Below are 13,294 nucleotides of genomic sequence, written 5' to 3'. Positions count from 1 at the left end.
AAATGTTTTATCAGAGCTTAATCCTTCTGGGTTTGATCTGATTTCAACCTTTATGGTTATATGGTTATAGCCACACCAATTCATTTGAGTGTATAATTGTGTATGTTTGTGTGTGTGTGTGTCTGTGAGTGTGTTTGAGTGAGTGTGTCTGTTTTGCACTCTTGATGTTTTAGAGTGTAACCCCTTCCTTGCTGTCCACTTTTTTACAGCATTGTAGTTGAATTATTGCTTTTATTTTACATATTTGCTGTGTTAGTCACACCAGTTCATAGGTGTGTGTGTGTATAAGTGTGTGTGTACGCGTGTGTGTGTGTGTGTGCAAGTGGATGTGTTGGTTTTGCACTCTTTATGTTTTAGAGTTTCACCCTGTCATTGCTGTGTACTTTATTTCTGCATTGTGTCAGATTTGTAGATTGACAGAATTGTTGTGTTTTTGTCTGATCGAATCATGCCCTCAATTTTTTTGTGTGTTCACATTCCAAATGCCATAAAAGTCACCAAGTTTCGTACCATTCCGCTGTGATTGAAAAAAATTCAAAACAGAAAATTTTTCGGTCAAAAGTGACTGAAGAGCACCAGAGGGTTAAGGAAAGTAAGGAAATCAAAAATCAATGTAGCACTAAACTGTTGCGGTGTCACGTGACTTGGGCTTGCCTGTTAGGTTGACTTTCATTACCTTGGGAAAACATCATGACCTGACCTCAGAGGAGAGAAGGGCAGCACACTTCATCCTCTCCAAGATGGAAAGGAGGGAAAAACCAGCATCCTGGGCAGCTCGTTCATCTTGTTAAATTAAATACTCCACTTCACTGAACATGAACTGAGCTACCCACCACCGCACCTTTTTCCTCTCTCGCCATCTTTATGCTCTTTTGTGTTTTCTTCATCCCTCAACAGCCACTGCCATCTTCACCTTCCCCTGTTATCCCTCCATTCTTTTCTCTCTGCCCAGTTCCTCTTTCACTCCCTCTTTCCCTCATTCCTTTTCTTTCCCCATACTCTCTTTTCCTCCATTCCCTCCCGTTTCTCTCACCACTTGTCAGAGTGATTGCCACAGAGAGGATTTAATGCAAACACAATACAATCAATTTCCATTTTCACTGCTCTCTTTCTCTTTCCCACATGCTAAATCGGCTGACGAAAAACTATTTCCTTGCAGAATGAAGACAAAGATGTTTGCTTGTGCTAATAAGGAAAATAATGAAAGACAAACAGAGATGATAAAGTGTGTGGGAGCGTGTGTGCCGCCAATTCATACAGAATAACATTCTCAGCTTAATCTCATTTAAAACTGAGACCAATTGGGCATAGATCACATACATATGTATGCAAAATGTCAGGGCTTGTGTGTGCATTATAATAACTACACTCTCAGCATATGGGCTCATTCACATAGGAGGGAGCACAAAACAGACTTTTAAACATGAAGTGTAAAAGTTTCAGTTATTTCACTACCTTGAGAAAACAGTGCCTAATTATCTCCACAAAAACAAAGGGGGAATAAGAAAATATTTAAGTAATTAAACAGAGTAATAAAGTTTAAACAGATATAAATAGAGTGTACAGAGAGACAGACAGACACAAGATCGAAGGATAGACAGCCATACAGACTGGTCAAAGCAATGGCTTAAGGCTGGCCCACAATAAAAGATTTTTTAAATCTTATCAGATTTTCACAATGTGACCACACACATAACGACAAAAAATCTGGAGGTGAGTAATGCTTCTGTCTTCTGTCAGCTCGCTTTCAAATTGGGACTTGTTTTGTTCCACATGACAGTCTACAGTGTGAGTCTGCGTTTGTCCTCGGGATACCCCACACAGGATTTCTGAACGTAAATATTCAACATGCTGGATATTTATGATTTGAGATCGGTGTGACCCCAATGTGCTTCCGAGCAGATTCAATCACCCTTAACACACCCCACACCACAGGAAAATCTTTTAAGATAATCTGCAGAACTATCACGACAATTGGGACTTTACCTAAGATTGTCAAAAGGGGAGAATTCGGCCTGATTATCTTGTAGTGTGTGCCCTGCTTTAGCACAGTGAAGTTTGAAGGTAGACAGACAGACAGAAAGATGAGTGAGTGTGAGTGAGTGAGTGACATGTGGCCAAGTATGGTCACCCATACTAGGAATTAGTGCTCTGCATTTAACCCATCCTTAGTGCACACACACAGCAGTGAACACACACCGTGAACACACACCCGGAGCAGTGGGCAGCCATTTATGCTGCGGCGCCCGGGGAGCAGTTGGGGGTTCGGTGCCTTGCTCAAGGGCACCTCAGTCGTGGTACTGATGGTGGGAGAGAGCGCTGTACATTCACTCCCCCCACCTACAATCCCTGCTGGTACGAGACTCGAACCCGCAACCTTTGGGTTACGAGTCCGACTCTCTAACCATTAGGCCACGACTTCCCCACAGATACATGAAGCTTGAAGGTAGACAGACATACAGAGAGAGACAGAGAGACAGACAACAGATAGATAGATAGATAGATAGATAGATATAGACAGACAGACAGACTGGTCAAAGCAATGGCTTAGCACAGTGAAGTTTGAAGGTAGACGGATGGACGGACGGATGGATGGACAATTATATATACAAAAACAAAGGAAGAAATAGAAAAAATCTAAGTAATTCATTTACAGAGTAATAAAGTAATAGAGTTTACAGAGAGACAGACAAGAGATAGATAGATAGGTAGGCATACAGACTAGTAGAAGCAATGTCTTAGCCATTGTATATAGATAGATAGATAGATAGACAGATAGATAGATAGATAGATAGAAATAGTCAGATGATAGATAGACAGACAGACAGACAGACAGACAGACAGATGATAGATAGACAACAGACAGACAGATAGATAGATGATAGACAGACAGACAGACAGCAGAGAGACAGACAACAGATAGATAGATAGATAGATAGATAGATATAGACAGACAGACAGACTGGTCAAAGCAATGGCTTAGCACAGTGAAGTTTGAAGGTAGACGGATGGACGGACGGATGGATGGACAATTATATATACAAAAACAAAGGAAGAAATAGAAAAAATCTAAGTAATTCATTTACAGAGTAATAAAGTAATAGAGTTTACAGAGAGACAGACAAGAGATAGATAGATAGGTAGGCATACAGACTAGTAGAAGCAATGTCTTAGCCATTGAGACAGAGAGATACAAACAGACAGATAAAGAGACATACAGACAGACAAGAAATAGATAGATAGACTTACAGACTGGTCGAAGCCAAGACTTAGCGTGGTGAAGTTTGATGATAGACAGATAGATAGATTGGGAGACCCTGCACATAGTTGTTGAGCTGTGGTACTCATTTTGAGCTCATGCTGGCAGCAGCAGTATGAATCTAGACCAACATGTGTCTAAAAGAAGAAAAAAACAGATATAGATCTACCTGGTCTGTTTTACAGAGTCTGAAGCTGGTTCTCATGAGGCTGAGGTAGACTCTTCCTTTGAGGCCACGCAGCTCGACGTAGCCACTCTTGTTTGTGTTATTTTTGCGAGGCTGATGGGAAATGGAGGACTGGGAGCTCACAGCAGACTGGAGAACCTCTAGCCAATCCTGACGTTCTCCTTAGAGGGAAGACAGAAGATGGAGAGAGCTAAGAAGAAGAAATATGCATGCCTGTGGAAGAATGCTGCAGTCTGTTTGATGTATGTTAGCGAATGCGCGTGTGTGGAGAGACACCATGCCATAGGAATAAAAGGGAAGGAAAAAGTGTCTAATATTATTGTTATACTTTATAAACTTTCAAATCTGCAAACAAAGCAGGTACGCAAAAGCCCCTGTGTCTCATTGCACTGTCTGCAACTACGTTTGTGTGTGTGCGCATGAGATGGGGGAAGGAAGCCTGAGAGTGTTCTCTTGTGCTGTGTTTAAATAGGGCTACAGGGGCTTGCACAAATTCATTGCGAGCACACACACTAGCCAAAAAACATTAACAGCTGGATACTCTTATCCTCTGCAGGTCTGCAGAACCTGCCACATCTAGAGAGTGAGAGAAGGGGGGTAAGAGAAAGAGACAGAGAGAGAGTGAGATCTCATTTCATCAAAGGTGAGTGTTTTTGCGTGTCTTTTGGACAAAACTCAAATTGTGCTTGTCAGCAAAAGTTTTCAGGTGCACCGTAAGTGTTGGTGCATCAGATATATAACCACATTTGACACCTTAAGTTTAGTTTGTGTAGCCATATCTATCCAATTCCACTTATTCTACTAACTCAATTTTTTGTTAATACTTTGGTGTTGTCAATTGACTACATTTTTAATTGTGATTAAATCATATTATCATAATTATTTGTTAATTCATTGTGTTAATTTTTAAGGAACGAGCAGAATATGTAAAAATGTAGGATCTCTGCATATATGTATAAACTAAAGACACCTGAAAGAGGTAGATTTTGGCAACGGTACTCTTTATTGGTCTCACTCACACATCTCATTCTGTATTCCTCACACTGCCCAGGAAATGCAAAGACTGAAATAAAAAACCTGAAATAATGAGATAATATAACAACTTTGCTCACACTTTATGGACATGTGTAAAGCTGTTTTGCAAGACTGCTGCCCGCGAGATTCACTTGTAGGTGATAATTAAATAACACCATAAAAAAGTGTAAATAACTTTACTTCGTTAAACATTCCATCTGGGTTTATAAATATGTATAAATATGATTAAATCCATTAAGAACATTTTCTCTATTATTTATTGATTAATATCAGTTACCAAGGTCAAATGTTTGGCTGGTTAGAATGATCCCATTTTTATAAGCATTATAGTTCGGGATCAGTAAGAAATTAATACCTTTATTCTGCAAGGATGCATTAAGTTGATCAAAAGTAACACTAAAGATATTTGTAATGTTACAAACTATTTCAATTTCAAATAAATCCTTTTATTTTCAACTTTCCATTCATCAAACAATCCTGAAAAACTAAATGTATCATGGTTTCCATCAAGTCATTTTTAATTGTAACAAAATTTCACAATATTCCTGTATTTTTTATCAATAAATGCAGCCTTGGTGAGCAAGAATTCTTCAAAAACTCTTACTGACTTCACACGTTTGAACAGTAGTGTAAAAATCACGTTTAGTTTCAGGTGACTGATTCAAAGCAACCTGACAGTAGAACTGAACACCCACGAATCGCCATGAGCAAAGATTGCAGATTATATAGGCTTCCTTGAAAAAAAGGAACAGTGTTAAACAATTTTAATTTACTTTGACAGGCCTAGTTATCACTGTAAGTGACCATGGCTTCAACACACCCTCACAGACAGTTACAAACAGCACTTTGCAAAGTCCCAAACGTCAAAAATTGGTGGCTGCAAAATATATTTTTCCCCTTTATCCATGAAAACATTGTTATTCCCAAAATATCACACTCTATCTGAAGGAAGAGACCTAAACAGCTGAGGACTGACCCAGAAAGAGTACACAGCCATGAATGTTTGCTCACACACACACACGCGCGCCTCTAAATGATTCCCAGTGTGCTCGATCTCTAACACTAATTCTCATTCTTATCTTTTGTGCTCATCCCATGACCACCCACTTCCAGCTCTTTCACGCACTCATTCTCTCTCTCCTCCTCTCTTGTGTTTATCTTAAGATTGATGACTCCTTCAGACTGCTATAAAGCTGTTAAAAGATGCATGAGCTGATCGGACCAGTGCTCTCTCTGTCTCTCATTTTTTTTAGATAGTGGAAAGTACTGTTAAATGCATGCCTAAACTGACTTCCCTCAGAGTAATGGGTCAGAGGTCATTACACAAGAACTGGGGATAAAGTAGGTACTGAGGAGGCCATTATTTGCTGATATTCTGAGACACTATGGTACATAGCAGTGCTATCAACCTCAGATTTACCACAGTAATTGCAGCGGGGAAAGCACAGGCCATGTCAATAACATGGTAACTGATTGGCTCATGGTGAACTCCTCACCCTACCACTGTTTCTTTTACTGCAAGGTGTCTGAAAAAGCAAAATAATCTCACCGGTCTTAATTTTTTGCTTAATTTACAAATAATGACAGATAACATGGCATACTTCGGTATACAGATACACAGCATGACACTGCTAAGGTACCACCTATAGAAGTACTATAGTACTTTATAATATTTTTTTGTTTTCAAAAAATATACACATTTTCAACTATAATTAGCACAAAATCATGCTAAAATGCTATTACTAATGAACTAGCTGTAATATTAAAGTAACACTGTCAATTAATCACGACTAGAACTATCCTCAGAGCCACTAAATGCTGACACAGTTTTAAATTGATCCTGAATTGCAGCTAAAGTACCAGGCTACTCCTTAAACACCATGAGTCTCTCTATTAAAACCATAATCAGGCCTTTTCACAGTCTTTAAATCAGGCTTCATTGCAGCTTAGTAATGAATATTAAGAAAAATATCCCATAAAATGCACAGGCAATGGTGTGGCAACTATATGCACCAACAGGGTGTTTACTGTACATATTAAATCTAAAGCTATCATCATCATTATCATCTCGGTTGTTTCAGTTCTGTCATAATATTGTGATCTCCTTGAGTCTGGTTGGCTTTAGTTTTCATCTCTCTTTTACTCTGTCTCTGATTTGGTGTGCAGTGGAAGATCTACCCAGAACATCTTATCTTATAGCAGAGATGGTAAGGTGATAAAAATATGAGTGAAAAGATGATAAAAGATCAAGAGTGAGAGTGAGAGTGAATTGGTTTAAAAGAGATTAGCAGAGGGGGATCGAAATGTGAGATAGACAGAAAAGCAAAGAGGCTCACCTTCTTTCTCTGCCCGAAACACAAAGGTTCTTACAGAGGTGACCACCTCAAACTTATTCTCACCCAGAGCGCACACTTGTTTAACTGCTGAAACAGGTATCAGGCCCTTCGAGTACATCTCCTGCAAGGAATGAGGGAGACAGAAAAATTATTCATAGCGCAAAGTGATTATGGACAGTTTACAATTTACCAGTCACAAGTTTGGACACATTTGACTGAATTTATGTCTCTCATAATCTCAGAAACTTCTTTCTTTCTAAAGACTTACTAAAACAAGAAAAAAAAACACAAAAGCAAGCAAAAACAACAAAACAAAACCAAATAAAAGCAAACTAAACAAAACACAAAACCAAACAAACAAAAACACCCATTTTAGATGCAGTGCTTCAAACAAAAACCTAACAAATAACACAAAACAAAATTAACCAAAACGCAAACAAAACCATAAAACAACCAAATAAAAAGCAAACTAAACAAAACAAAAGAAAACTAAACGAAAAGCAAACAAAAACACAAAACAAGGGAAAAGAGTGAAAGAGGGAAAAAAAGAAAGATTAATTTGTCCATTTCAGTTGGCTGTTAATTATTATGATGACCTTGCACTATTTCTAGAACTCGTCCATACAGAAATAGAAGAGAAGATTTAGTGAGGGACCCCCTCCTCAGCTGGCGCAAATGGAAGAGGTAATGCCAAAGATAGACGGTAAGAGAGCGGATGAGGTAGAGAAAGTGAGAAAGCAGAGACAATGAGAAAGAGAGAGGAATATGATAGCTTTGGTGATTGCTTGATAGAGAGAGAATGAGTGAAGAACCAAGGGATCAAGGAAGAGAAGCTCACAAAGCGGATGGAGCATAAGATTGCGAACGAGAAAGAGAGAGAAAGTGGGGTCAGAGAGAGCGTCATCTCCTCAAATTAAGGCAGCATGTTAACAACGATGGCTGCAGCTAACCCTAATTATGGTAGGGGCAGCCATCACCTCTCTCCGGGATTTCACTCCTTGCTCACTCTCTCTTATTTTGCATCCTTCCCACCGCCAAACTCGCCGGCATATTAATGAGACTTCCTCTGTCTAAAATCTGGACAGCAGCAGAAGAGAGGAAAGGGATAAAAGTGAAGAGGTGTGCATGTTTATAGGAAGCTAAGTGGAAATAATGAGGTGCTCTCTAAGCTGGCGTTAATTATTCATTATAATTACAATTTTCAGTGTCGGAATGATGAAGGGGGCTTATAGAGTACATGTGCAAACGCAAGCGCATCCATTAAGAGTTTAGAGATGGTTTAAGTACTTATACAAACACACATATAACAAAGATGTACGCTGCACAAAAAAAAATGTATAGCAGGATTTATTTGTATGGTTTGCGCAAATCTGTGACGATGTGTCACTCTCACAGCAGTTGTTCTACATAGGCTTGATGTTCATAACCACATACATCCAAATGTGCTACAAAGTTTAAGGGACTGACTGATGAAGTCTGCATTCGCTCAGAGAGACCCAGAAATGCCATTAGCTTTTGTTTTTACCAGCAGTGATTTAGTTCTGCAGTGGAGCCATGGGGACACCACCTGGCCGAGGGCCGCTAATGCACTTGAGTGTGGAAAATGACTTGTAAATGTACTGCATGCAGTAAACTGATGATGATCAAAATGATGCATTTGATGCAAAATGAACATCCTACACTAGCCAAAAGCACACAGCTGAATGTAGTGTTCTAGAAGATCTGCTGCCATACACTACCATCAAAGTCTGAAATAATTATGATTTTATTAATGTTTTTGCAAGAAGTCTTGAAAGCTGTTTTCTATTTTAATATATTTAAAAAAATAAAATGTATTACACTCCAATACTCCAGCCATTACTCCTGTCTTGTCACATGATCCTTGAGATATCCTTCTAATACACCGATTTGATTCTCAGTTATCAATTAGTATTGGTGGTCAGTTATTAATACTGGTTCTTATGGTCATTAATGCTAAAAACCATTTTTGCTGCTTAATATTTTTATGGAAACCTTGATCCAGGATTCTTTGATCAATAAAAAGTTTAAAGGAACAGCATATCATTATAAGTCTGCTGTCATTTTTGATCCATTTATTTTGTCCTTGCTGAAAAAATATATATAATTACATTTTTCATTTCTTAATAGTCATACTGAAGATTGGAGCAATGGCTGCTGAAATTCAGTTATCTAAGTAGAAAACAGTTCATTTAAACTGTAATATTTCACAATATTACTGTTTTACTGTATTTTTTATTAAATAAATTGAGCCTTGGTGACTTCTTTCAAAAACATTTTAAAAATCTTCATTATTCTGACTATTTGACCAGTAGTCTATAAGTTGCAGATCCTGGGAAGCTGACTTGTGCCCTAAGTTGGATGGACTACAACCATCAAAACCTGGGAATGGGTGGTGAGAAAGCTTTCCACTGACACTCCCAGGGGACTTTTGAGCTTTTCTGGATTTTCCACACAGTTGTACTTAAGAAACGAGGTAACTGATCCCAACCCAAACATCTCCACACACTCTGCCAACCTACAGGTGACACTCTAAACCTCTCTCACTCACACATACAAGCTAAAACTCATGAAAGTGTTACTTGGATCCCCAGACGTCACAGACCTGGTCGCAAGGTTGATGAAACATCAGGTAAGTTTGGGGAGAGACCATGCCGCTCCGTCCCCGAGGGTCCTACAGAGAACCAGTGGGAGCATGGTGCTTGCTTCTCTCCCACGCTTAAGAAGGTCTCTGATTGATGACATCATTATGTGATGTCAAGAAGCGAGCAGTGATTGAGATTAACCATTTCAATCAGAGACAAGAGACTGAGGAGAGAATGTGCCCGCTGAGGACAGTAAGTTTAAGGAGTCTTTCTTTGAAACTCTCCCTAGTATTCTTGGTTAGTGATGCTTGTAAAGGGAAATTCTGTTATTTGCTATTTTTAATGTATAGAAGGAACCAGTAAGCAAACACCAAGCAAACAAACATAAATGCATTAAAAACTGCTCAGAGGACCAACTTTTCAATGTCCTGACAACCGCTCAAAACACCATAGCAGAGCTTCATGGTGGCCACCATTCAAACAAAACATCTAATTACAAATGCAAAAGTCACCATTGACTCCTAATGGATGATGCCATCACAGAGGAGCCTGCCTTTATTTAGAAGAAGAGAGAACCCAGGGAGCTGGTACTTGTGCTGGCTATGCACACTTACCGCTAAATGCTGAATGACACATAGTCTAAATCATAAGGTCCCAATTTGCAAGCAGCCTCTTAAATGTTATGGAGTGGAGAGTGACAATGAAAAATATGATACCTAAATTAAGGTATGGTTTAAAGTTCTTAAAATGGATAGTTCACCCAAAAATTAAAATTGTCATTATTTACTCAACATCATGTCATTCCAAACCTGTATGAATTTATTTCTTCTGTGGAACATACAAGAAAATAATTTGAGAAAAAAATTGTTTTCATACAATAGAAATCAAGGCTAACCAAAATGGTTTGGTAACATTCTACAAAATGTGATTGTATTCCACAGAAGAAAGTCATACAGGTTTGGAATGACATGAGGGTGAGGAAATTATGTCAGAATTTAATAGCAGTACATTTTCTGCATTCTAGCTCAAAATCAATGCTTTACTGTCAAGTGCATTTCTATGTGACAAAAATGCTTTATTAAGTTTGTTGCATTTGCTGTGAATTCAGTAATATCCATCATTATTTGTTTCTGTCCTGTTTTATTTATTCATTTATTTACTCCAATTTAAGGCCCTATAACCCAGCAAAACATTCACAGGGGAACTCGTGGGCCGGATGGGCTGGATTTGTTAGTCCAGCCCTGGATGCAGGGTTGTCAAGTCCGGGGTTTTTTTTGTTTGTTTGTTTTTTTCCATGGAATTGGGCTACTTCCCAACTAAACTGTTGCCATGGGCTGATTTTCCCTCGTGGGTTAAAGGTTTGAAATGTTGCATAAATTACATTTGACTGAAAAGCTTGTATTGAAATATTTAGCATTCTACCTATGATAAAACTGAGCTAGATGTTAAGTTTTGTGAAGGAGGGCCACTGGTGGGAAGCCTTTTAGCTGTGTTTATGATCAATATGCATAACAATGACTGTAAAATATGTATTTTAGGTATTTTGAATTTGATATTTGGGATACGGTCATTGCGCTACTTTAACCACCAACCAAACACACCTAGCCACCCATGCACTAGGAAGTTCTGACTCACTTGTTTCTCTAGGCAAGATCATTTATATGCATTACTGTTCAAAAGTTTAGGGGCAATACATTTTTGTAAATAAATTCTTTATTTATTTATTTTGAATCAGCAAGGAGGCATTCAATTGATCAAGTGGCAGTAAATACATATATAAAGACATAAATAAATGATGTTCTTTGGCACTTTATATTTAACAAAAAATCTTTAAAAAAAAAAAGTATCCCGGTTTACACAAAAATGAACATTGATAATAAGAAATATTACTCAATCAGCAATCAGCATATTAGAATGATTTCTGAAGGATCAGCTACACTTTAAAATATAAAAATATATAAGGAATAATTGACGACGGGCCGTTGAATTATTAGAAAAATAATGCACACCCGTCGCGTCGTGGCCAATACACCTCGGGTGTGCATTATTTTTCTAATAATTCAACGGCCCGGAGTCAATTATTCCGCTTATACTACGCTATTGTGAGTATTATTATGAGGATTATTTCTTCCGCATCTCATCCAGTGCCTCTTTTGCTAGTTCCAAAACGTCATTTTAAAGCTGGTAATGGAGGCTTGAGCCGTTGATAACATTCTAATGCAGTTATTAATGAAGTTATTAGAAAGAGAGCGAGAGAGACAGAGACACACAGAGAAAGAGAAAGAAAGAGAGAGAGAGCTTGTGTGAATTAGGCTACCTCTGTGCGTCCCTCAACAGTGTTCTGCAGCAGCGTCTCTAGACGGCGCTGATATTACCTCGCTAGTGAGAAATGTCATGTGTAGCCTTTAAGTTGCTACACTATATAGGCTAACTGATAATATCGTCAGGGCAGCGCTGACAACACCTTTTTGTGCAAACTGCGTGACCGTAGTGTGCGTGTGCGAGCACGTGTGATTGCAGTAATTCCTGTGTGCTGTATAGGTACTGTATGCTAATTTCCGTTATTACAGTTAACTATGCGAAGTGATATGGAACTGTAATGCGGTCAAGAGAGCTGCCTGGAACTACGTTCGCCGTGCGTTTCCCTGAAAATAATTGCACACCTCAGAACGTTCGTCAGCCAATCAGATTCAAGCATTCAACGGCCCCGTAGTATAAATTATAATAGAAAACAATTACTTCAAATTGTAATATCTCACAATTATATGTCTATGTAAACAGGGCATGAGAAGGGAAAGAGTAGGAGAGAGAGAGCAACTGGTGTGTTTGAAAGCTAGAACAGGCCGCTCCACTGATGCTCCTCTTTTGATTAGGCTTAAAGGACTAAAAGAAAGACAACAGCACGGTACACGCAGGTTCACTCAATGCCCCCTCCTCCATCTCTATTAGAGCATCCTCTACCCCCACTGTTTTACACTGATGATATCACCCCGTTCCTGCATCCAGTGCTTTTTCTGTCCTACTATATTTTTGCAAAAAGAGTGAGTGACTGTCGACAGCTATGGAAGACATTTTAGGTTTATCCCACTGGAAGTGGAAATTAAGAGAGGGATTTTGCAGCAGTTTGGATGCTCTGAGATACTTTAAAGTGATTGTACATGCTGAGTTTAAAACTGACACCAGGGTTTTAGGCTTGTCTCTGCTCTCCCCAGTCAAACTGAAACAAGAACATGACATGGCAGAGCCCTGTTGTGTGTGAGAATTTGCAAATGTGTGTGTGTGTGTGTGTGTGTGTGTGTGTACTGGTATACAGTATATAGTTTATGAGGACACAAATGTGTATAATGACGGTCGCCGTGATTTTGCCAAGTAAGACAAACCCAATCCCTACCCCTAAACCTAACCCTACCCATGATTTATTTCTAAAATCAGTGTGGAATGATAGCTCATTTACAAGGGTGTAGAAGCACCTAACCCTGATCGTAAGCCTAAAACAAATATTTCCTGAAAAGTTATCCCTCAATTCTGATTGGTTAATTGGAATGTTATTCCAGGATCAACAAGGATGTTGATCCAGGAACATGTTGTACTTGGTGAAATAACGGTCACCGTATAATGACATGGGTACTACAACGTAAACATGGTTTATGAGGACACTTCCTGTGTCCCCGTAAAACAAAAGGCTTAAAAAAAACATACAAAATGGTGTTTTATGAAATTCAAAAATTACCAGTAGTTTTCTGTAAGGGGTAGGTGTTGGTGTAGGGTGATAGAAAATAGTTTGTACAGTATAAAAACCATTACGACTATGGAGAGTCCCCGTAAACCACAAATGCAAGAGTGTGTGTGTGTGTGTGTGTGTGTGTGTGGGTGT

The 13,294-nt window shown here is 38.8% G+C and overlaps 1 protein-coding gene across 1 annotated transcript in view; it reads right to left on the bottom strand.

Moving 5' to 3' along the window:
- The window catches only part of LOC107677834 (arf-GAP with Rho-GAP domain, ANK repeat and PH domain-containing protein 2-like), a gene marked incomplete at its 3' end in the record, with an annotated part of 85,504 nt that overhangs the window by 41,862 nt on the left and 30,348 nt on the right, over positions 1 to 13,294 (bottom strand). Inside the window, exons 8-9 of the mRNA XM_016472873.1 lie at positions 6,818 to 6,938; positions 3,429 to 3,607 (exon numbers count right to left, since the gene is read on the bottom strand). Coding sequence (XP_016328359.1) covers positions 3,429 to 3,607; positions 6,818 to 6,938 — 300 coding nt within the window. The remainder of the gene's footprint in view (positions 1 to 3,428; positions 3,608 to 6,817; positions 6,939 to 13,294) is intronic.

Source organism: Sinocyclocheilus anshuiensis, unplaced genomic scaffold (assembly GCF_001515605.1).
Source record: "Sinocyclocheilus anshuiensis isolate Anshui unplaced genomic scaffold, SAMN03320099.WGS_v1.1 scaffold1077, whole genome shotgun sequence".
NCBI lineage: Eukaryota > Metazoa > Chordata > Actinopteri > Cypriniformes > Cyprinidae > Sinocyclocheilus > Sinocyclocheilus anshuiensis.
Note: the sequence above shows the minus strand (reverse complement) of the source record. Positions and strands in the feature narration are given on the sequence as shown.